The sequence below is a fragment of the Zalophus californianus genome, chromosome 2, assembly GCF_009762305.2.
Source record: "Zalophus californianus isolate mZalCal1 chromosome 2, mZalCal1.pri.v2, whole genome shotgun sequence".
In the NCBI taxonomy this organism is placed as follows: domain Eukaryota; kingdom Metazoa; phylum Chordata; class Mammalia; order Carnivora; family Otariidae; genus Zalophus; species Zalophus californianus.
This window is the reverse complement of record NC_045596.1, coordinates 44,242,184-44,265,585: the sequence shown is the minus strand read 5'-3', so window position 1 is coordinate 44,265,585 and position 23,402 is coordinate 44,242,184. Positions and strand designations below refer to the sequence as shown.

Genomic DNA, 23,402 nt, shown 5'->3' with positions numbered 1-23,402 from the left:
GTGTGGAGCCCAACACAGGGCTCAATCTCACAACCCTGAGATCATGACCTGAGCCAAAATCAAGGGTCTGATGCTTAACTGACTGAGCCACCCAGGCACCCCTATAAATAGAATTTTTGCGGATCTGAATTATTGGCATGAAATGAAACTTAAGCATGTTAGAAGATATGGCTCTGGGTCTTAGGAACTTGCATATGGAGTAAGAACTGCATATTTGAGAGAGAGAATTAAATTGTTTCTGTTGAGATGCCGGATAAAGATATTTAACAGTGACATACTTTATTAGCCAGGTTTTCTTGCAAGTTTGCAATCTTTTCTGTCTTCTCATCTACAGTCTCCTGAAGAAAGTCTTTTTCTTTGTCAATAACACCAATGGTCTTTTTCATTACATGAGCCTCTTCATTCTGCGAAGTCATCTGAAGGTGTAGTTTACCTATGAATAAAGAGAAATGTTCATTAGACAAAGTAAAATAGGTTTAGCAAAAGCAAAATTTAAAAACACTTACCTATTTTTTCCTCCAGTATGTTAATTTGGGCTTGGGCTGATTCAAGTTCACCTCTTTTCTTGGACAGCCGGTGCTGACAATCATCAAGTGACCTCTGTAGCTGCTCATTTACTATCCTAAAGTATATGGACAAAAACAAATGGCATTCTTTATCTCCAGCAGAAATAATTTTTTAAAAATGAGAGATCTGAAAAAAGTATTTTCTTATTTTTAAAGTTTCTTTTATTTCTTATTTTAAAGCTCTTCCAGTATAATCAATGATACTATATATTATTTCCTACTGTCCACCATTCTTCTTCAAAATGGTTCCACTTCCTAAAAATAATATAGTATGAAAATCAAATTAATTGTATACTCTTTTCTAGAGGTTTCTTGGTAGTTTTAAAGCCCTCCTCAGTTTCCTAATATCAACATTTTCCCTTATAAAATCTATTTTTAATAGTGGAGGCAAAAGCGTAGTCATTTTTACAGTATTGCCTGGCACTTCCAAGGATTATCCATAAATCCTGAGCAGTGAGCTTTTAATTTTGCTTTCTATTTTGACCTTTTTGGTGGGTAGTCAACTGGAGGTCATAGTAAACAGGGAAAGTGGACATTTATTGTAGTGCAATGAATATTTAAGAGTAAAGACTTGTTTCAGGGAACAAAAGAAAGAAGAAATAAAGACAATTTCAGAGGAATGACTTACTCATCAGTGAGATTATTTTTCAGAAGTAACAAGAATTTGCTCTCCTGTTACCTAGTTCTGGGATGCTTTTAGCCCTAGAGTTCTCAACCCTGCTCAGCTGGAAAGAAGTGGTTCTCACCTCAGGCTATTTATTGGGAACTCCCAAATGTTCCTTTTTAGAGTTCTTCTGAGGATAAGACAGCCACCAAGGGTGGCTCAGTTTAGAACTGCTTAAGGGGGAGGGGTTTTCAATTTCTGAAGCCACAAGTAAGATGGGACATACGGATAGAAATGAGGAAGTTTTATTGGCAATACGAAGTATTCTGAGAGACAGAAGACATGACCCTGATTGCTCTGACTGCAAGTGAATAATGGCCCAGAGGTAGGGAGGAAAGATGAACTGAGACTGGCTTCTTTAGGGTTGCACAATCAAACAGAACCAAGTCAGAAGGACTCTTATGTTCAAGCAATTTTATTTCAAAAAAATTACCTTTGAGGTCCAGGTGACTGCACTGTATTTAAGCTGTTCCTGAAAGCTACAGCTACTGCACTGAGGAATATAACCACAGGGAACAGAGAAAGAAGAAAGCTAATATTCACTGTATTGATACTTTATATACATTAGCTCTTTCATTCCTAGAACAATTCCATAATTAGAAATATCATCCGAATTTTATAGAAACAAACTAATAACTTGTCCAAGGTGACAAAGCTATTAGAGCAAAGATGTAAATTCAGGTAGGCTAACCTGATATCAGTGTTATTCTACTACATGACATTGCCTTCTGTGAAGAATTCAGGGAGACCAATATCCTCTATCTGGAAGGGAAAATGTTCAAAATGGAATGGCCCACGGAGTCCCTGTGAAGGACACCAAGTGGTTGGCAGTGTTTGAAGTACTAAGTAGTAAGATAAAGATGTCTTCACATTTAAGGTTCATAAGGAAGGTTAATTCCTAATGAAAGTAGGATTGATAAAGGAAGACAGAATAACATCTTCATTACACACAAAAAGTAGGCCCTTGGTAAGTCCTAAAAAGAGCTTTACCTTTTCACACTCTAGTGTAGCCAGGAAGGGGCCAATAGAGATTCTATAACTGAGCCTGGATGTAACTTTTCTGACAGAAATACTGCTGCTAAGAAAAAGGTCTGCTTAATGAAAGAACCAAGGTATAAATTTCTTAAGGACAAATAGTTGAGTGACTATCATATTATTTGTTCATCATGGTATTTGGAAAGGAAAATTTGAGAAAATTTGTTAGGAGAAATGAACCAATTTCTTAGCTTTGAAAGTGTCATTAACATAACACAGGGAGTGATGACTTCACAGTAAAACAACTTAAAACCAAAGTTCTAGCTCTCTACTTAACCAGCCATATGGCTGGATAGGACCATCTCTCTGAGCCTCAAATTCCTTAGTTATACTACATTATATAGAGGTATACATGATTTCATTTTAGGGGGCAAAAGCAATTACTTCCCTTCATGATGAAATATATTTTAAAGACAGCATCTTAAAGAGACCTTATTCATAACAAGGGTTCAAGTTCTAAAATGGAGCTCAAGCTCCATCTTACAGGGGTAGGTTTGGAATTTTAATGGCGTATTAGAGGAAAGAGAAACAGTAATGATATCCCTGGTTTGGGTTTTTTTTTTTAATTTCTGGAATACTTACCAATTTAACCATCTGTAAATGTAAATCAGTGGCATTAAATACATTCACAATCCTGTACACCTATCACCACTATCTACCCAAAACTTTTTCATTATCACCAATATAAACTCTGTACCCACTGAACAATAACTCCTCCTTCTCCTCTTCCCATTCCCTGGTAACCTCTAATCTACTTCCTGTCTCCACGAATTTGACTACACTAGGTACCTCATATAAGTAAAATCATACGATATTTGTTCTTTTGTATTTGGCTTATTGCACTTAGTACAGTGTGTTCAAGGTTAATCTATGTTGTAGCAAGTGTCAGAATATCCTTTCTTTTTATGGTCGATCCAGTGTATGTATATACCACAATTTGTTTATCCATCTGTTGATGGACATTTGGGCTGTTTCTTTCTTTTGGCTATTGTGAATAGTGCTGCTAAGAACATTTGTGTACATACACTGGTCTGTTTTTAATTCTTTTAGGTATATACCTAAAATTGCTGGGTCAGATGGTAATTCTGTGTCTAGCTTTTAAAAGACCTGATAAATTGTTTTCCACAGGGGCTGAGCCATTTTATATTCCCACCAGCAATATGAGAGTTTTAGTTTCTCTACATCCTTGCCAACATTTGTATTTTCTATCTTTCTCATTTATAGCCATGCTATGGGATGTGAAGTGGTACCTCATTGTGGTTTTGGTTTGCATTTTCCTAATGAGCATCTTTTCATATGCTTGATGGTCATTTACATATCTTCTTTGGAGAAGTGCCTGTTTGAGTCCTTTGCCCATTTATTTTTTAAAAGGTTTTTTATTTATTTATTTGACAGAGAGAGAGCACAGGCAGGGGGAGCGGCAGGCAGAGGGAGAGTGAGAAGCAGGCTCCCTGCCAAGTGGAGAGCCCGATGTGGGGCTCGATCCCAGGACCCTGGGATCATGACCTGAGCCGAATACAGACGCTTAAAGACTGAGCCACCCAAGCGCCCCAAGTCCTTTGCCTATTTAAAAAAGACTGGTTGCATCTTTTTGCTCAGTTATAAGAGTTCTTTATACATTCTGGACACTAGCCCCTTATTAGAGATACAATTTGAAAATATTTTCTCCCATTCTGCAAGTTGTCACTTTCTTGATAAGGTCCTTTGATGCACAAAATTTTTTATTTTGTTGGAAGTCTAATTTACCTTTTTCTTTTGTTGCTCATTCTTATTAGTGTCCCATCTAAGAATCCATTGCCAAACCCAAAGTCATAAAGATTTATTCCTATGTTTTCTTCTAAGAGTTGTATGGCTTTAGCTCTTCTATTTAGGTCACTGATCCATTCCGAGTTAATTTTTATAATTAGTGTGAGGTAGGGGTCCAGTTTCATTCTTTTGCATGTGGATATCCAGCTATTCTAGCACCATTTAGATGAAACCATTCTTTCTCTATTGAATGCTCTTGGCACCCTTGTCGAAATCAGTTGGCCATAGATACATGGGTTTATTTCTGGACTTTCAGTTTTATTCAATTGGGCCACCTTTATGGCAATCCTTATGCCAGTTACCGCACTGTTTTGTATACTTTTTTTTTTTAAAGATTTTATTTATTTATTTGACAGAGAGAGAAGGAGAAAGCACACAAGCAGAGGGAGGGTCAGGGAGAGGGAGAGGGAGAATCAGACCTCCTGCTGAGCAAGGAGCCCAACAAGGGGCTTGATCCCAGGCCCCTGGGATAATGACCTGAGCCAAAGGCAGAGACGCTAAACCAACTGAACCACTCAGGTACCCTGCTTTTTTTCTTTTTGATATACAATATTATATTAGCTTCAAGTATACAACATAGTGATTTGCCAGTTTATACACTACAAAATGACCACCACAATAGGTCTGGTTACCACCTGTTACCAAAGTTATTATAATATTGCTGATTATATTCCCTCTGCTGTACTTTACATTCCTGTGACTTCTCTGTCTGCCCTTTGTCACTTAGAATAATAGCCTCTAGGTCCATCCATGTTGTCACAAAATGACAAAATCTCATTCTTTTTTATGGTAATATTCCACTGTATATGTATATGCCGTATCTTTTTTTTAACCATATTTTCTTTATCCACTTATCTATCAATGGATACTTGGGTTGCTTCCCTATCTTGGCTACTGTAAATAATGCTGCAATAAACATAAGAATGCATATATCTTTTTGAATTAGTGCTTTAGTTTTCTTTGGGAATCAATGGATCATATGGTATTTCGTTTTTAATTTTTTGAGGACCCACCATACTGTTTTCCACAGTGGCTGCATCAATTTACATACCCACCAACAGTGCATGAGAATTCGTTTTTTCTTCGCATCCTCACCAACACTTAATTTCTTGTCTTTGATTCTAGCTATCTTGACTAGCCTGAGGTGATATCTCACTGTGGTTTTGATTTGCGTTTCCCCGAAGATTAGTGACATGGAGCATCTTTTTATGTATTTCTTGTGTATCTTCTTTGGAAAAATGTCTATTCATGTCCTCTGCCCATTTTTTAATTGATTTTTTTTTGGTGTTCAGTTGTAAGAGTTCTTGATATTATTTTGGATATTAACCCCTTATGAGATACATGATTTGCAAATATTTTTCCCATTCAGTAGGCTGCCTTTTCATTTTGTTGATGGTTTCCTTTACTGTGCAAAAGCTTTTGTCTGACATAGTTGCAAGTGTTTATTTTTGCTTTTATTGCCCTTGTCTCACACAGATCCAAAAAAATACTGCTAACACCAATATCCAAGAGTTTCCTGTTTCTTTTAAGAATTTTATGGTTTCAGGTCTTACATTTAGGTCTTTAATCCATTTTGAGTTTATTTTTTGTATGTGGTATAGGAAAGCAGTTCAGTTTCCCCAACACCATTAATTGAAGACACTATCTTTTCTCCATTGTATATTCTGGCCTCCTTTGCCATAGATTAACGGACCATAGAAGTGTGGATTTATTTCCAGGCTTTCTATTCTGTTCCATTGATCTATGTTTTTGTGCCAGTACCATACTGTTTTGATTACTATAGCTTTGTAGTATAGTTTGAAATCTGGGAGCATGATACCATCAGCTTTGTTCTTTCTCAAAACTGCTTTGACTACTTGGGGGCTTTGCGGTTCTGTACAAATTCTAAGATTATTCGTTCTAGTTCTGTAAGAAAATGCTTGTGGTATTTTGATTAGGATGCACTGAATCTGTACATTGATTTGGGTAGTATGAACATTTTAACAATATTCTTCAAATCCATGAACATAGTGTATCTTTCCCTTTATTCTGTCATCTTCAATTTCCTTCATCAAAGTCTTATAATTTTCAGAGTATAGGTCTTTTACCTCCTTGGTTAAATTTATTCCTACGTATTTTATCCTTCTTGATGCAACTATAAAAGGAATTGTTTTCTTGATATCCCTTCTGCTTGTTTGGTATTAGTGTACAGTAACCCAACAGATTTCTATACATTAATTTTGTATCCTGCAACATTACTGAATTCATTAGTTTTTTTTTTTTTTTTAAGAGTTTATTTGTCAGAGAGAGAGAGAGAGCAAGCACAAGCAGGGGGAGAAGCAGGAAGAGGGAGAAGCAGGCTGCCCGCTGAGCAGGGAGCCCAATGTGGGGCTCAATCCCAGGACCTGGGATCATGACCTGAGCCAAAGGCAGACACTTAACCGACTGAACTACTCAGGGCGTCCCTGAAGTCATTTATTAGTTTTAATAGTTTTGTGGTTTTAGGGTTTTCTATGTATAGCATTATTTCATCTGCAAACTGAGTACTTCTTCCCCACCAATCTGGATGCCTTTTATTAATCTTTTTCTTGTCTGGTGTGTCTGTATGAGGAGGTGAGCTCAAGATCCTCCTACTCTGCCATACTGACTGGGATCTCTCCTTTGTTTTATTTCAGATGTCTCCCGAGAGTCTATGTTTATGGCCCTCCACTAATTGAGATAGGCTGGCTACTATTAAATATCATCTCTTGGTGAGCCAGAGAGGGGAAAAAGGGATCAGCACTGGCTTTTCTTTGCCTTTTTACAAAAGGATGACTTGAATACGGTGACCCTAATTTCCCTTGGCCCTTCCAAATCCATCTCCATGAGCTCACTGTCCTCACCTGGGGCTCTGGCTCCTCTTCCTGTCTTTGTAGAAAAAATGTTAGCATGCCCAGAAGACACTTCGTAGGCATTCAAAGGAGTCTGTGAACCTTCCTTCCCATATCTAAAATGGTTCTCAGTTCCTTTAACAAATAAAAACTTCTCAAGGGAGACCAGTTATATCTGGTTGTCTGAATATACCTAAATTCTCCTGTAACAACTGATACCCACTGCCATAATATTAACTTCAACCAGAGTTTTCTGGGCCCTTTCCAGGAAAATCTGCTAATGCATTTATTTGATCCTGGGTAAGTATATAACCTTCTAGTTTTGAAAAAGGTACAAAAATAACTAAAGACTAAGGTAAACTGAAAACAGTCCGAGGGTATTTTCAGCTATAAGAATCTAAGCGTTTAGAGCCTCATTGCTAGCAGCTGTAAAAATTAAGGCTTTTTACTATGGGGTTGATTGAGAAAAGTCAGTTGACTAATTTGGCTGGAAACTATCCCCAAGCAGGGGTTGGCAAAACTACAGCCTGCTACCTGTTTCTGTAAGGCCCAAGAGGTAAGAATGATTTTTACATGTTTACATGATTGAAAAAAATTTCAACAGAAGACTGATATTTTGTGACATATGAAAATTATATGAAGTTCAAATTTCAGCGCCCATAAAGTTGTACTGACCACAGCCACACTACTCCATTTATATATTGCCTATGGTTGCTTTTGTGCTACAAAGGCAGGATTGAGTAGATGAGGCAGGGACTGGGCGGTGTGTATAATCTGAAACATTGACTCTCTGTTCCTTTACAGAAAGTTTACTGACCCTAGCTCCCGAGGATGGCTAACATGCTCTGAGGGGCTAAGACCATCTTCCCTGGGTAGAACAAAGTTGCTCTATAGCACTATGGAGTTTTGAATTGGGGCATTAAATGCCAGGTCTCATTAAATGCTAAAATTCAGAGAAGACAAGAATCATTTGTTTAACATTAATGGCAGTCTTAAAGTGGGATTTTGTATTACATCTTCAGATGCTGTATTTGAACAATTAGAGACTGTGCTTGATACAGAAAAGACTGTTTGGTGGCACTGAAATTTGTTTAAAGATGCCTGACCCAGGACAGGGAAAAGAAAATGGGTCACCAGGTGGATGAAAAGGAACATATGCTTCATCTATCTGGGTATCAGCTTCTTCTTTTTTTTCCTTAAAGATTTTATTTATTTATTTGACACAGAGAGAGAAAGCACACAAGCAGGCGGAGGGGCAGGGGGAGAGGGAGAAGTAGGCTCTCCACTGAGTAGGGAAGAGCCCCACATGGGACTTGATCCCAGGACCCGAGATCATGACCTGAGCCGAAGGCAGATGCTTTACCAACTGAACCACCCAAACGCCCCTGAGTATCAGCTTCTTAAATGTCTCCATGTCAAGGTAAGATAACTTTATGCGATTAAAGGAGCAGAAAAATCTCTACTAACGATATCGGAAGTGGCATGAGGTTTGGGTAATGTGGCTTTGCTTCCACAAAGTGCTTGCCATCATGGTTTGTATTTGGTTTACAATTTGGATTGGACCTGAAGCTAGAGCTCATGGTTCTACTAGGAGAATGATACGGAGAATGTGACTGACAAACATTCCTCAGAGACAAGTCAGTTTTTTCTGTCAGAGCAAAATAAAGTTATGGAACCATGCAATTTCCCCAGGTGGTACAAGGTAGACAGTAAAGTCTTCACAGTCCCTTCCTATAACACACTGTCTATGAGGGAAGTAGCACATTGAGCTCACAAGAGGAAAGGACATTATAACAGAAAATGTGAAAGGAGCTGTAGGCTAGGGGATCCAAGAAAGGGCACTGAAAGCTCTGCCTTATAAGACTGAGAAGGGCCTTCTGTGAGGAAAGGAGAGTTGCGGCTACAGTCTGAAGGAGAAAGCAAAATGGATTAAATGCAGACCCAGTCAGCTCAACACAACAGGGAAACAGGTAGACTAGTAATTCTGGGTGACAGAAACATATCATAGTATCTATACTTTGGAGCTGAGGATAGGCATGAACCAGAAGAAGAGAGGCTGGTCCATTCAGCTAGCTTTCCAGAGGATGTATCTAGCTCTCACAAAAAGAAAAAAGAAAAAAGTAAAAATGAAGCTTTCACCTTAGTTCCTCCTAATGTCTAACTTATCAAGACTTGGAGTCAGAGCAGCAAAAGAGCAAAAATTAGAGATACCCTATATGAGTCCCTAAAATAGTATTCCTTAATTAATCAGACACAATGAGCTCTTGATCTTATTTCATTAAATTTGTTTGATAATCACAGACCCCCTTATGAACAAATTCAGGCCTTTCTTTTCCTAATTATTCCTTGGATTTTCAATCCTACTATTTATTTTACTATATATTTTGCAATTCTCAGTATTTGTATATTAGATCTGTGTCTTTTCTCTCATGATTTCTTTTTATTCTTCCTGGTTCTGAATTCTAGATGAATTTCTTGAGCTTGTTTTTCTATTTCACTAACTCGGTTTTCAGAAATATCCATTCTACTGTTCACTTACACTTTCAGTTCTAATTTATCAATCTTCTTTTTTTTTTTTTTTTTTTAAAGATTCTATCTATTTGAGAGAGAGAGAAAGCGCTTGTGCACATGCAAGCACAAGAGGGCACGGACAAGGGAGGGGGCAGAGGGAGAGGGAGAAGCGGCCTCTCTGTTTCAAGAGGGAGCCCACGCAGGACTCAGTCCTGGGAGCCATGGATCATGACCTGAGCTGAAGGCAGATGCTTAGCTGACTGAGCCACCCAGGTGTCCCTATTAATCTCTCTATTTTTTTTTTCCAATTTTCTTTCTAATCATCATTACTACAATCCTTTCTGATCTCAAGTTGTTATGATTTCATGACTGATTTACATTCACATATGCAATGTCATGTTGGCATCTGAAAATCTTTTCCTGATCTTTACTGCAAATGTAATTTAGAGAGGAATATCTCTTCTAATTCTTCAGTGATCTTCTGATCATAAGTCTTTTTACTTATTGCAGCTACCCAGTCCAGAAAAAAAACTGTTGAATTTTTGTTTCTTTCAATGTTCTGTATTTTAAATTTACTAATGGCTAACCAACAACCCAGTCTCCTAAGGCAAACACTTTCTGCATTCTGTATCTTTCTTTCATTCTCATATAAATCATCCAATCATCCTTTCGATTTTATGAAGAAATGTTTCCTAAATCTAGCCTCTGTTCAAGTTCACTGTCACTGTTTATAGTCCAGACACATGGTCTCCATCGTTTGCCATCAGTCTCTTAAGACTCCAAATCCATCTTCCCAATTTCTGCCAGAGTTCATCCTAAAAGGCATGTTAATAACATTACCTCTTTGGTTAAAAATTTGTTCTCCATATTTATAAGGTAAAATCCAGACACTCTTGGTTATCATACCATATTCTTCATAACCTGACTCTAACCTGTAGATACAGCGTATTTTTCCATACTGACCTTTTTACCTTTCAGACACATCACCTTTTTAGACTCTGTATATGCATATTCTGATTTTACATTTTTTAAAAGAGAAAGGACCGCCGCCTTCTCTCCAGGCGTCCTTGTGAGAGTGACATCGCGGCAATCCCTGACGCACCGCCGGATGCCCAGGGAAGACAGGGCGACCTGGAAGTCCAACTACTTCCTTAAGATCATCCAACTTTTGGATGATTATCTGAAATGCTTCACTGTGGGAGCAGACAATGTGGGTTCAAAGCAGATACAGCAGATCCGCATGTCCCTCCGCAGGAAGGCTGTTGTGCTCATGGGCAAGAACACCATGATGTGCAAGGCCATCCGAGGGCATCTGGAGAACAACCCAGCTCTGGAGAAACTGCTGCCTCATATCCGGGGGAATGTGGGCTTTGTGTTCACCAAGGAGGACCTCACTGAGATCAGGGACACGTTGCTGGCCAATAAGGTGCCAGCTGCCGCCCATGCTGGTGCCATAGCCCCTGTGAAGTCACTGTGCCAGCCCAGAACACTGGTCTGGGGCCCGAGAAGACTTCCTTCTTTCAGGCTTTAGGCATCACCACTAAAATCTACAGAGGCACCACTGAAATCTTGAGTGATGTGTAGCTGATTAAGACCGGAGACAAAGTGGGAGCCAGCGAAGCCACACTGCTGAACATGCTGAACATCTCCCCCTTCCCCTTTGGGCTGGTCATCCAGCAGGTGTGTGACAATGGCAGCATCTACAACTCTGAAGTGCTTGACATCACAGAGGAGACTCTGCATTCTTGCTTCCTGGAGGGTGTCCGCAGTGTTGTCAGCGTATGTTTGCAGATAGGTTACCCAACTGTTGCATCAGTGCCCCATTCTATCATCAATGGATACAAGCTGGTCCTGGCTTTGTCTGCAGAGACTGATTACACCTTCCCACTTGCTGGAAAGGTCAAGGCCTTCTCGGCTGATCCATCTGCGTTTGTGGCTGCTGCCCCCACTTCTGCACCTGCTGCTGCTGCGGCCCCAGCCAAGGCTGAAGCAAAGGAGGAGTCGGAGGACTTGGACGAGGATATGGGATTTGCTCTCTTTGACTAACACCAAAAAGCAACCAATTCAGCCAAGTTTATTTGTGAGACAAGGAAATAAAGGCTTACTTCTCTTAAAAAAAAAAAAGAGAGAATGAGAAAGGACAATGACAAGCAAAGAATTCTGTAATTTTCAGCAATCCTACAGTAGGGAGTATAAATAATCCGAAGTACCTAAGGGGAATTTCTGAAGGAAGTAGGTACAAAAACTTGTCTGCAATCATATCAGTCTATGAGAGTCTTTAAAAATAGAGATACTCAACACCTACCCAGGTTTGCTCAGTGAATAAGAACCTCCAGAGACTTGCCCTTAAATTCATACTTTTCAAAATCTCCACAGGTGATTCTGCTGCAAGGCCAACTTTCACTGTTTAAAGGCCTAATCCAAAATGCCATCACTAAGAACCTCACATAGCAACTAATTTGTTCCCAGAAGTGAAATAACAAAAGTTTCAATAAACTTACCTAAGCGAGTTCATCTCTGTCTTCCGATGAGATGAGTCACCAGCCACATGGCTAAGTTTTTGAGCTTGGAGTTTTGCTTTGCTCTCTAATGACTCTACTGTTTCTTTCATTATTAACACTTTAGACTTTAAATCACATTTTTCACCTTCAAGCTACAATTTAAATTAAAAAAATTAATAGATGTCTCAGTTTTGTCTTCCTTCAGCACTCTAATATTTCTAGAGAAAAACTAAGGAAATAAATTATATTTAACAATACTTTAAAAGTCATGTGTACAGTGTAGGTTCTAGATGTCAGAATGGGCATACACATTTATTCCTCCTTACCAGTATCAGGGAAATGAAAAAAAAAGGATACAAAATAAAAAAAAACAAGAAAGGAAGAAAAGAATATATCCATAACAGCAGTGAAAAAAGGAAGGGAAACAATTAGTCAACAGAGCAAACATTGTGAGGAATTTCTAAAAAACAGTAAGTACATAGGACTAAATTAAAGAAAAATCAGAGCAGAAAATACTGTAACCCAAACAAAAAATGGGTAAGATTTAGATGAAGAAACAAAAATTTTCCTGAAAGACATAAAACACAACCTGATTTAATGTAAAGACATAACACGTTTCTGAATGGAAACACAATACTGGAAATGCATTAAAAGTTCCTGAAATAATCGTAAGTTCAATGAAATTTCAGTAAGAATCCTAACAGAACCTTTTTTAAATAAGGAAGGTGGCTCAGAATTCATTCTAAAATTCATTTAGGAAAAAAAGTTAAGAAAACAGGAAAAATTGTGGGGGATTTATGAAATATCAGAATAATTTACAAGCTACTATTAAACAGTGTGGATTTCAAATGAATGAGCAAATACAAGTACACAGATGTAAATTTAGAAAAGGTAGAATTTTAAGGGATGTAGGAAAAGAAAAAACTCTTTAAAAACAGAGTTGGGACAGCCACTCACTGAAGAAAAAAAAGATCTCTATTTTATTTTATATACAAAAATAAATTCTAAATGGAATAATGATATGTATGTACAACTCAAAATCAAGAAATATTTGTGGGGCGCCTGGGTGGCTCAGTCGTTAAGTGTCTGCCTTCGGCTCAGGTCATGATCCCAGAGTCCTGGGATCGAGCCCCACATCGGGCTCCCTGCTTGGCGGGAAGCCTGCTTCTCCCTCTCCCACTCCCCTCTGCTTGTGTTCCCTCTCTCGCTGTGTCTCTCTCTGTCAAATAAATAAATAAATCTTAAAAAAAAAAAAGAAATATTTGTGTTAAATAGAAGTCTTCCAGTTAAAACTGTAGACTGACTATACACATTTGATCTTCCCTCCCACTTGAAATGACAGTAAAGGAATAGAAAGTTACACACTCATAAGGACATAGAAAACAACAGTGGATAAGTGATGTCAATAACTTGTGGAAGACAAAGAGTAGATAGAATAAGGATGCAGAATGGAAAGATACAATCTAAAGCAAAACTTCTGAACCTAGGAACTACTGATATTTGGGACCAGATAATCCTTTGCTCTGGGAGGCTGACCTGTGCATTGTGCACTGTAGGATGTTTAGCAGCATCCCAGTCTCTTGAGTAGGCAAGACCCTCTAGTAGAATTTCTAGGTATGAAAAGCACTTTTTCCCCTAGTTGTGTCAACCGCAAATTCTCCAGGTATTGCCAAATATCTCCTAGGAGGCAGAACTGACCCCAGTTGAGGAACATTGATGTAAAGTAACCACAGTTAGCAACTAGCTGATCTGCCTTGAAGAAACTAAACACATGAAGGCACCAGGTGGTGGGCTGGGGTCAAGAACAGAACAAGGAGACTGGCTGAAAATCTATACTGGGAGCATCACACCCCAGAGAGCTCCTACCTCTTTCTAGAAAATTCTCCTGGAAACCAAAAATATAACTAAATTTTAAAATAAATCAATAGAAGAGTTAGAAGATAAAGTTAAAGAAATCTCCCAGAAAGAACAAAAAGTCAAAGAGAAAATAAAGGAGAAAGGATAAGAACCTTAGATCTCTTTAGGAGGTCCAAAACCAACTAATAAAAGTTCTAGAAGGGTGCCTGGCTGGCTCAGTAGGTAGAGCATTTGACTCTTAATCTCGGGGTCATGAATTCAAGCCCCATGCTGAGTGTAGAGCTTACTTAAAAAAAAAAAAAAAAAAAAAAAAAAAGAGTTCCAGAGAAAGAAAATAGAATAGTACAGTAAATTACCCAAGAAATTGAAAACAAGGAGGAAATTATAAAAGTTTTCAGAAATAAAAACATGTACAAAGGACTAGTATATAGAATAGCATCAGACTTCTCAAAGAAAGTTAAGAGACAATGGAAGACAGTATTCAAAATTTTTAGGGAAAATAATTTTCTAATCTAGATTTCCCTATACCAAGCCAAATCATAAATCAATTATGAAATCTGAATAAAGACATTTTCAGACATGTAGTATAACAAAAAAAAATCTCCTCCCATGTACTTTTTTCCAGGAAACCACTGGAGAAGGTGCTACACCAGAATGAAGGAAAGAAAACATGAGATTCAATATAGGAGAGGGGGACAGAGAAATTCTTAAGAGGAGGACAGAGTCCACAATGGAGCAAGATGATGGAAAGCTCAAGAAAGGAAGTCTTCAGTGGGAAACAACAGAACTGATAGGTTTGAGCATGTGGTAGAGATATTGGGGTTCTTGACAAAAATTAGCAACGGGTTTAATGAAAACAGAAAAGTAACAAAAAATAAAATGAAACAAAACAAAAGCAATTATTACTTCCAGGAAAAAGATCTGTAAGAGAAAAGGCAAGAGTAGTACTATCTCATTTGGCTGACCCATGGGCCAGAAGTCATAATAATATAAACAGTTACTACTAAAGTAAGTATAATATGTAATAAAACTATGTTTGAAGTAATGGAGGAAGAAAAAGGGAAGGGTGCCAAGTCATCATCTAACATCAGATACTCAAATAATCTTGAATCGATAAAGTAAGACAAGTAAGACTAAGCAGTTAGAAGCACATTATTTAGAAACAGGGAGGAATTAGAATTGTGGGTAGTAGTTTCGGGAATAAAGAGGTGGGAAATGAAACTGGGTGTTTTTTGCATTAAAAATCTTCTAAAATTCCTTGGGTATACCTTGTACAAACAAGAATATATGTATAGTATAAAGAACAACAAAAGTTACCTGGCTTAAAAATATTACCTATAACCTGAACCATGAAACTACTTGTGAGCAGTCTCCAATCACCAATTACATCCCCCAAACCCTGCCACAATAACCACTACCATGAGTCTCGTGTTTCTCATTTCTTACTTTTTTGTTAGTGTACCATATCCGTATGAATCCCTAAATAATATATAGGTCTGTATATTTTTGAACTCTACACAAGTAGAATCATACTGCATGTTCTTTGACACTGTATTTGTAAGATTCAAGCACACTGATGTTTGCAGCTACTGCTCACTCATTTTCACTGCTCTGTAATACTTCACTGTATGAATTATTACCACTATTTCTCTATTTTCCTCATAACTGACATCAAAATTGTTTCTTGTTTTCTACCAGGGAGTTAAGTATTTTAGGCTTTGTGAGCCCTGTGGTCTGCTGCCACCACTCCGTGGTAACATAAAAACAGCCACGGGCAATGTGTAACAAAGGAACATGGTTGTGTTCCAATAAAAACTTTATTACAAAGATAAACTAAAGGCCAGATTTGGTCTGGGGGCAACAGTTTGCTGACTTCCAACCAGGGTTCTTACCTAGAAATGGATTTGCTGGCTCACAGAATATGCCTTCGCTAGGCAATGCCAAATTATCCTCCAAAGAGGTACCAGTTTGCATTCCCTGACCCTACATGTATTTGCTAAATTTATGTGTTATAACTTGTTAATTTCTTTTAATTTTTTTTAAAGTAATCTGTACACCCAACATGGGGCTTGAACCTACAACCCTGAGATCAAGAGTCACATGCTCTACTGACTGAGCCAGCCAGGCTAACTTTTTAATTTCTGATACCCTGATGGATGTGAAATGTTTTTACTATGATTTTAATTTGTATTTCCTCTATTACTGATGTAGAACACCTTTTTATGTTTATTAGCCATTTGTAATTTCTTCTGCCATGAAGTGTCAATTCATATCTTCCGTAAGTTTTTTTTTAGGTTAAATGTATAGCAAATCCTGTCAGTGGCCTGTTTTTTCAACTTACGGCTATTTGATGAACAAAGAAGTTCTTGTCAATATAGTCCTATTTATCTGTTTTCTTTCATTTGTGTTTAGGAGCTTACATTCTGGCAACAGACACTTGCTGTGTGATGTTAGGCAAATTGCTCCCCCCTCCCTCTCCGCCTCAGTTTATGTATGTATGAAATAAGGATAATATTAGCCTTTACTTTATACTATTGTTATCAGAATTAAAATTATATAAAATGTTGAGAAAGTGCCTGACACAAAGTAAATGCTATACAAATTGCTATTATTATTATTTCTCCAAGGTCAAAAAGATTTTCTCCTGCTGGACACGGAGCTCAATATGGGGTGTGAACACACGACCTGAGATCAAGACTTGAGCTGAGATCAACAGTGGACCTTTAACCACTGAGCCACCCAGGCGCCCCATCTCCCGTATTTTCTTTAAAAAATTGTAGCTATTTCTTGAACATTCAAGGTTGCAACTATTTTTGGGTATGGTATATTTGAAGTAGGATGCAATTCCTTCTTAATACAGACATACACATATATATATGTGTGCGTGTATATATATATATACACTCACATACATACACATGAATAACCAATTGTCCCAGAAATAATTACTGAATAATCCTTTCTTTTCCCATTGATCTGAGTCCTTGATAGAACAAGTTCCCATATATTTGTGGTTTTGTGGGTTTGCTCTCTACTGGATTTTATCATTTTCCTTTAATCCTTGTGAACTACCCCTCTATATTAATTACTAACTCTAAAGCTTTCATACTGGTAGGCTAAGTTCCACACCATGCTCTTCTTTAAAATTTCTTCGTGATTCTTAGCTCTGTTTCCATGTAAAATTTAAAATCCATTGTTAGGGGCACCTGGGTGGCTCAGTCGTTAAGCATCTGCCTTCGGCTCGGGTCATGATCCCAGGGTCCTGGGTTCCCAGAGCCTGCATCAGGCTCCCTGCTCAGCGGGAAGCCTGCTTCTCCCTCTCCCGCACCTCCTGCTTGTATTCCCTCTCTCGCTGTCTCTGTCAAATAAATATATAAAATCTTTAAGAAAATAAATAAATAAAATAAATAAATAAAATCCATTGTTAATTTACACACACACACACACACACACACACACACACACACACACACACACACACACCATCTTGGAATTTCAACTGGAACTACATCAATTCTACAGATCACTTTGGGGAGAATTTATATTCTTTTTATAAACATGTCTGTCACCTTTTTTATAAACCTGATATATCTCTTCACTTATTTAGGTCTTCTTTATTGTCTTTCAGTAAGGTTGTATTATATTTTCTATTAAGATCCAGCAAATTCATACATAAGTATCTTACATTGCTTATCTGTAGTAAATGGTTTGGATTTTTCTTTTTTTTTCTCTTCTTTGGGATCTGTTACATGTCCAGCATTCATTGTGCATTTTGAATCTGAGAACTCCTGTCTTTTTATAAGACCTAGAAAATTATCAGTCATTATCTTTTCAAATACTGCCTCTCTCACACATTCTATTACATTCTCCTGGAATTTTGACTAATATATGTTAGACTTTCTCACTTTATTCTCTAAGGCTTTAACTTATTTTACATTTTCTGTATCCTAGTCTCTTTCCAATGACTTCTAGTACTTTAGATATATTTTTTATATTTTTCAGTTCATTAATTCTCATTTTCAGCTTCTGGGCAAGCTGGACTGTTCTACCTGAAATAATTAAAAATTGGACAAGATACATAAAACAATGGTTTTCAAGACACTGAGCATCAGGTAGTGATGGACAGTGACCCGTGAGGGACAAGAAATAAATGAGATGAGCCCTACGATTGCTCTAGCTTACTGCTTCAAGAATTTCTAGGCTGTGGCACAGGGAAAGGAACTCAGGTGAAGCCTGGCGGTTCCCCTAAGTTCAGAAGACACGACTGAGAGTCAAGGGAGGCCAAGGCAGTTAGGGTTTGCAGAGCAGATACTGGAGGAGAGCTACACAGACAGAGCTCCAGAGATCTATAAAAGGTGCCCCTTTAGTGTTCAGCTGAGCAGAGCTCAGTACAGAGGAAGTTACCCAAGGCCAGAGAAAGAACCATCAAAAAGTTAAAGGGAAAAAAAAAAAAGTTAAAGGGAATAATACTCAGGGATCATGTAGGCCAGGAGTAATTCTTGTTCCCATCAGTCATTTGAAAACCTCATAATTCATAGGGCAATAGATAGCATACTCAAAACAGTTTTGTCCCAGTAATGAAACAAAATTAGTCCAGGACTAAATGTTACTCTGGTCCCACCTAATGAAGCTTAAAAGCAAAACTGAAAGGGCTCAAGCTACTTCCATCTGACTTAACTGTATCCCAGAACAAACCTCAAGAGTATTTATAGAGATACAAGCCATCCAGCAACCAAGAAGATAAAATTCACAATGTCTGACACCTAAAATTACCAGGCATGCAGAGAATCAGGAAAATATAACCCATGATGAGGAGGAAAAAAAAAAAAAATCAACTGACTCAAAGTTGATAGAAACAGATGATAGTATTTGTAGACGTGGTAAATAAAAACAGTGAAGACATAGTAAAGGAAACTAGCCAAACTGAAACACCAAGAAAAAAAAAGGATTCAGAACATGTAACAGTTTGATTAAAAAATTCTATCTCTAGAGAGAGCAATAAGGAATGAAAATGAATTTCATTTTTTCCGCTATGTCTATATTATGATTTTTTAACAAGAACAAAACAACAATAATCATAACACCTACTGAGTGCCTACAACATGCCAGCGACTCTTCCAAGTTCTTGACATCTATTAACTTGTTTAATCGTGACAGAAACTTTAGAAGTACTACCACCATTCCATTTTACAAATAAAGAAACCAAGAGATAGGAAGTTTGAGTAGCCTGTCTACAGGTAATAGGTGACAGAGAAGGATATGAACCCATGTAGTCGGCCTTCAGAGTATATACTCCTAACCAGCATCTAGCATACTATTTTGTAATTTTAAAAACACAGAGCATATTGAAACTATAATTGAAATTCATATAACATAATTTACCCCAAATCCAGTTTGATAAATTACCTGATGGTTAATACATGTCAAATGTTCAATAGTTTTCTCTAATTTTGATTTTTCAAAAATACTCATTTCCTGGAGATTCTGAAAAAGAATTTTATGGAAGATGTTTATTCACAGCAGATAACAAAACAAAATTAGCAAAGTAAGCAACACAAGTCTACAGGACTATTCTATTTGTCTTTTTAATAACATGGAAATGTTTTAGAAAGAAAATCATTAGACATTTCATGATAATGATGCTTTTGGTTGAAAAAAAAGGGGGACAAGAATTTCTTATCCTTTATATACAACTTCCATGTGCGATTGTAATAGAAGACACAGAATGGCATGGATATGTTTTTAAAGATTTATACAGGTCAATCCATTAGTACAAGTATAAAAGGAAAAAGCAGCAGGTTAAGTCTGATCAGGAGTACGCCCTCATGAGAGGTGTGAGAGGAGCAGAGGGCAAAGAAGAAATGAGGTCACAAAGACACAGGAAAGACTACTACAGGGCCATGCAAGAGATCAGAATTTCAAGAATAGGCTGGTCAACAGTGTAAACACAAGCACTATTTCTTTGGTTAGGTTACCTCATCCAACTCTTGCTGATGCTAAGTGTAGAACAAATGATATAAGCTGGTATTCCCTGAGAATTTTTCTAGTGCAGATTCATACTTCTATCCATGTTATTCATTAAAAACAAATCAATAAAGACACCTGGACACTTGAATTATATATCTGGATGGAAGGGTCACTGTGCTATATGCATTTTTTATTAAATCATTCAACCAGTATTGAGTACATACTACATACCAAGCACCCAGCAAGGTGTTAGGAATACACAGTGAGTAAAATGGATAAAGCCTCTGACATCACAGTTACTAAAGCCTAGTAGAAAAGACAAACCTTAAACAAGATACCATAATAAAACCATGAATATTCTGCTAGAAAAAATGAACTTTATGGCAACATACTGAAGGGAATCTAGAGTCTTGGGTTCATTGCCTGTGTGAGGAAATGATGTTTAACCTGGCTCTAAAGGATGTATAGGAATTAGCCAAGTGAAAGTACTGTAAGTGGTGAAAGATTTTTCAATAGCCTATGCAGAAAACTGGGGGTAAGAAAAAGTCTATTAAGCTTGGAGTTGAGAAAATAAGATGTGGGAAATGGGGGAGATGAGTTTGGGGAAAAGAAGCTAGACATTGAAGTAGGCAAAAGCCAATCACTGAAGTCTTTGAAAACAGTTCATAGATTTTTTTTTTTTTTTAAGATTTATTTATTTGTCAGAGACAGAGAGAGAGAGAGAGAGCACAGCAGGGGGAGCAGCAGGCAGAGGGAGAGGGAGAAGCAGGCTTCCTGCTGAGCAGGGAGCTTGATGTGGGACTCAATCCCAGGACCTTGGGATCATGACCTGAGCTAAAGGCAGATGCTCAACCGACTAAGCCACCCAAGGCGTCCCCGGTTCATAGATTTTAAATCTGATCAGATTTATATCTCTGAAAGATGACTCTGCCTTCAGTGTAAAATACAGATTTGAGAGGCTCCTGATACACTAATGCAGTTGGGAGAGAATAATGGCCAGAATGGGATGGCAGCAGGGGAACAGAAAGAAGTACACAGAGTCGAGAGAAACTAACGTGAGCTCAGGAGTCAGACTCCATGCAACTTCACAGTTAGATGATCTTGGGCAGATTATTTAAACTGTAACTCAGAGACCACATCTGTAAGCATTAGCTATCTGAAAAGGTAATTATGAAGATTTACTGAGATAACCCATGTAAAAAGCACTTACAACAGAGCCCCCAACATGAAAAGAGCTTAGTAAGTGTTAAATATTATTTAAGAGGTAGCACATATAGGACTTGGTGATTAGTTGAGAGAAAAGAGCTTTACAGGAGAAAGGAGCAGTGATAATGCCTGGTTTGACAACTGGGTAGATAGCTGAATAACAGGAAACTATTAGAGGAGGCTTAAGGATTGAGATGATTAATTTAGTTTTTAAATAAAAGACCTACTGTAAACTCATAAATCTTGCCTTCTACAATCTAGAAAGATTGTGGTAATAGGAATTTCACTTTTTCTGAGCTTTCAGTACTACTGCATTTTAAAATCTTGTTTCTACAGTCCTTGGTCCTTTCAACAAATATGGAAAAGAATAAATCAGTAGCTTGTGCTAAACGCTGCCATATTGCACAGAAATTTTCCATTTGGTTAATTTTAACACTTATTTTTATAAGAAAGCACATTCTGCAGGGCAGTATTCCAAAAGATCCCAATTAAAAATATTCTGCTGGGGTAAAATTTCAACTGAAAATGTATGACATAAAGACTACCCTTATAATGCTTAAATATTCTTATTCCTAACTTGAACTGCTAATTTCTAAGCATTAATTCAATAATACTTATTGGAAGCAAACTACGAATTCATAATAGTAACAGTAATAGCTAATGTTGAGTTCTTATAATGTTCCAGGCACTATTAAGTGCTTTATGTACGTTCACACACTTTTTTGGAGATTATAAAAGAAAATATAAGATATTGCCGCTAAATAGCACACCAAAAGCACAAGCAACAAAAGAAAAAAATACATAAACTGGACTTTATAAAAATTAAAAACTCTTGTGCTTTAAAGGACTCCATTAAGAAAATGAAAAGGCAACCCACAGAATGGGGGAAAGTACTTGTAAATCATGTATCTGATAAGGAGCTTGTATCAAGAATATATAAAATACTCTTACAGTTTAGTAACAATGAGGCAATAACCCAATGTAAATAAGGGCAAAGGATCTGAATAGACATTTCTCCAAAGAAGATACACAAATGGCCAAATAAGCACATGAATAGATACCCGATGTCATTAGCCATCAAGGAAATGCAAATCAAGACCACAGTGGATACTACCTCATACCCACCAGCATGATGATAACAAAGAAGACAGATAATAACAAGTGTTGGTGAGGATGTGGAGAACTTAGAACTCTTATACACTGCTGGTGAGAATATAAATGGTACAGCTGATTTGGAAAAGAGCCTGGCAGTTGCTCAAATGGCTATGGTTATCATATGAATCTAGGTATATACCCAAGATAAATGAAAACCTACATCAACAAAAAGTTGTACATGAATGTTCAGAGCATCATTTTTCATAACAGTCAAAAAGTAAAAACCACATAAATGAAAATACAATGTTTTCTATCCATAGAATGGAATATTATTCTACAATAAAAAGGAATAAAGTATTGATACATACTACATGGATGAACTTGAAAACATTATGCAAAGTGAGAGAAGCCAAGAGATAAAAAACTATATACTAAGTGTTTCAATTATATGAAATGTTCAGAGTAGGCAAATCTGTAGAGACAGAAAGTAGCTTCGTGGTTGCCTAGGCCTGAGGAGGCCAGGGTAAAATGGAGAATCGCTGCTAATGGGTTTCAAGGTTTCTTTTCGAGGTAATGAAAATGCTCTAAAATTGACTGTGGTGGTAGGCTGAACAGGTCTGTGAATATACTAAAAAGCACTGAATTGTACACTTTAAATGGGTGAACTGAATGTTATATGAATAACTCAGTCAAGTTGTTTTACATTTTAAAAAAAAAGATAATGTCTTTCCACATGAGGAAGGAACTTCCTATGGAGATCAGAGGTCAGTAATTTTCTCTAAAGAACGAGATAATAAGTATTTTAGGATCTGTGGGCCACTTTCTGCTGCAAATACTCAATTCTGCCACTGCAGCACGACAGAAGCCACAAAGAAAACTATAGTCCACAAATGAGCATGGTATTCCAATAACACTGACCAAAGATGCAATTTGAATTTCATAGTTTTCATGTGTCATGAAATACTCTCCTTTCTTTATTTTTTCAATGACAAAATGTAAAAACCATTTTTAGCACATGGTCATACAAAAACACAATGGTCTAGATTTGGTTCATGTGTCACTGTTTGCCAACCTCCTGATCTAGCTGTACATCCTAAATAGTCACTTCACAGGAAAACATAAAGACCTCCCTTTTCCCTATAAATTAGCTTTCAAAAATAAGTCAATCTTATTACTTACTTTTAACTTTTCTTTTAAAGCTTCTTTTTCTGACATAATCCTTCTTAAGTCAGATAATGCAAGTTCTTTTTCTTTTTCCATAAGACTCACAATATTATGGGAGACTGTGGTTTTGGTAGACTCTTGTCTTAGTGCACATAACTGTTCCTGAGCCTTAAAGAATTAA

General features: G+C 37.3%; 1 protein-coding gene and 1 pseudogene across 2 annotated transcripts in view; one reads left to right on the top strand and one right to left on the bottom strand.

Annotated features, from left to right (window-relative positions):
* The window catches only part of CEP135 (centrosomal protein 135), a 76,657-nt gene that overhangs the window by 20,089 nt on the left and 33,166 nt on the right, over positions 1–23,402 (bottom strand). For both annotated transcript variants that reach the window (XM_027600429.2, XM_027600430.1), the window contains exons 13-17: positions 23,237–23,389; positions 19,196–19,273; positions 11,933–12,084; positions 507–622; positions 279–433 (exon numbers count right to left, since the gene is read on the bottom strand). In XM_027600429.2, coding sequence (XP_027456230.1) covers positions 279–433; positions 507–622; positions 11,933–12,084; positions 19,196–19,273; positions 23,237–23,389 — 654 coding nt within the window. The remainder of the gene's footprint in view (positions 1–278; positions 434–506; positions 623–11,932; positions 12,085–19,195; positions 19,274–23,236; positions 23,390–23,402) is intronic.
* On the top strand, positions 10,540–11,477 carry LOC113925819 (annotated as a pseudogene).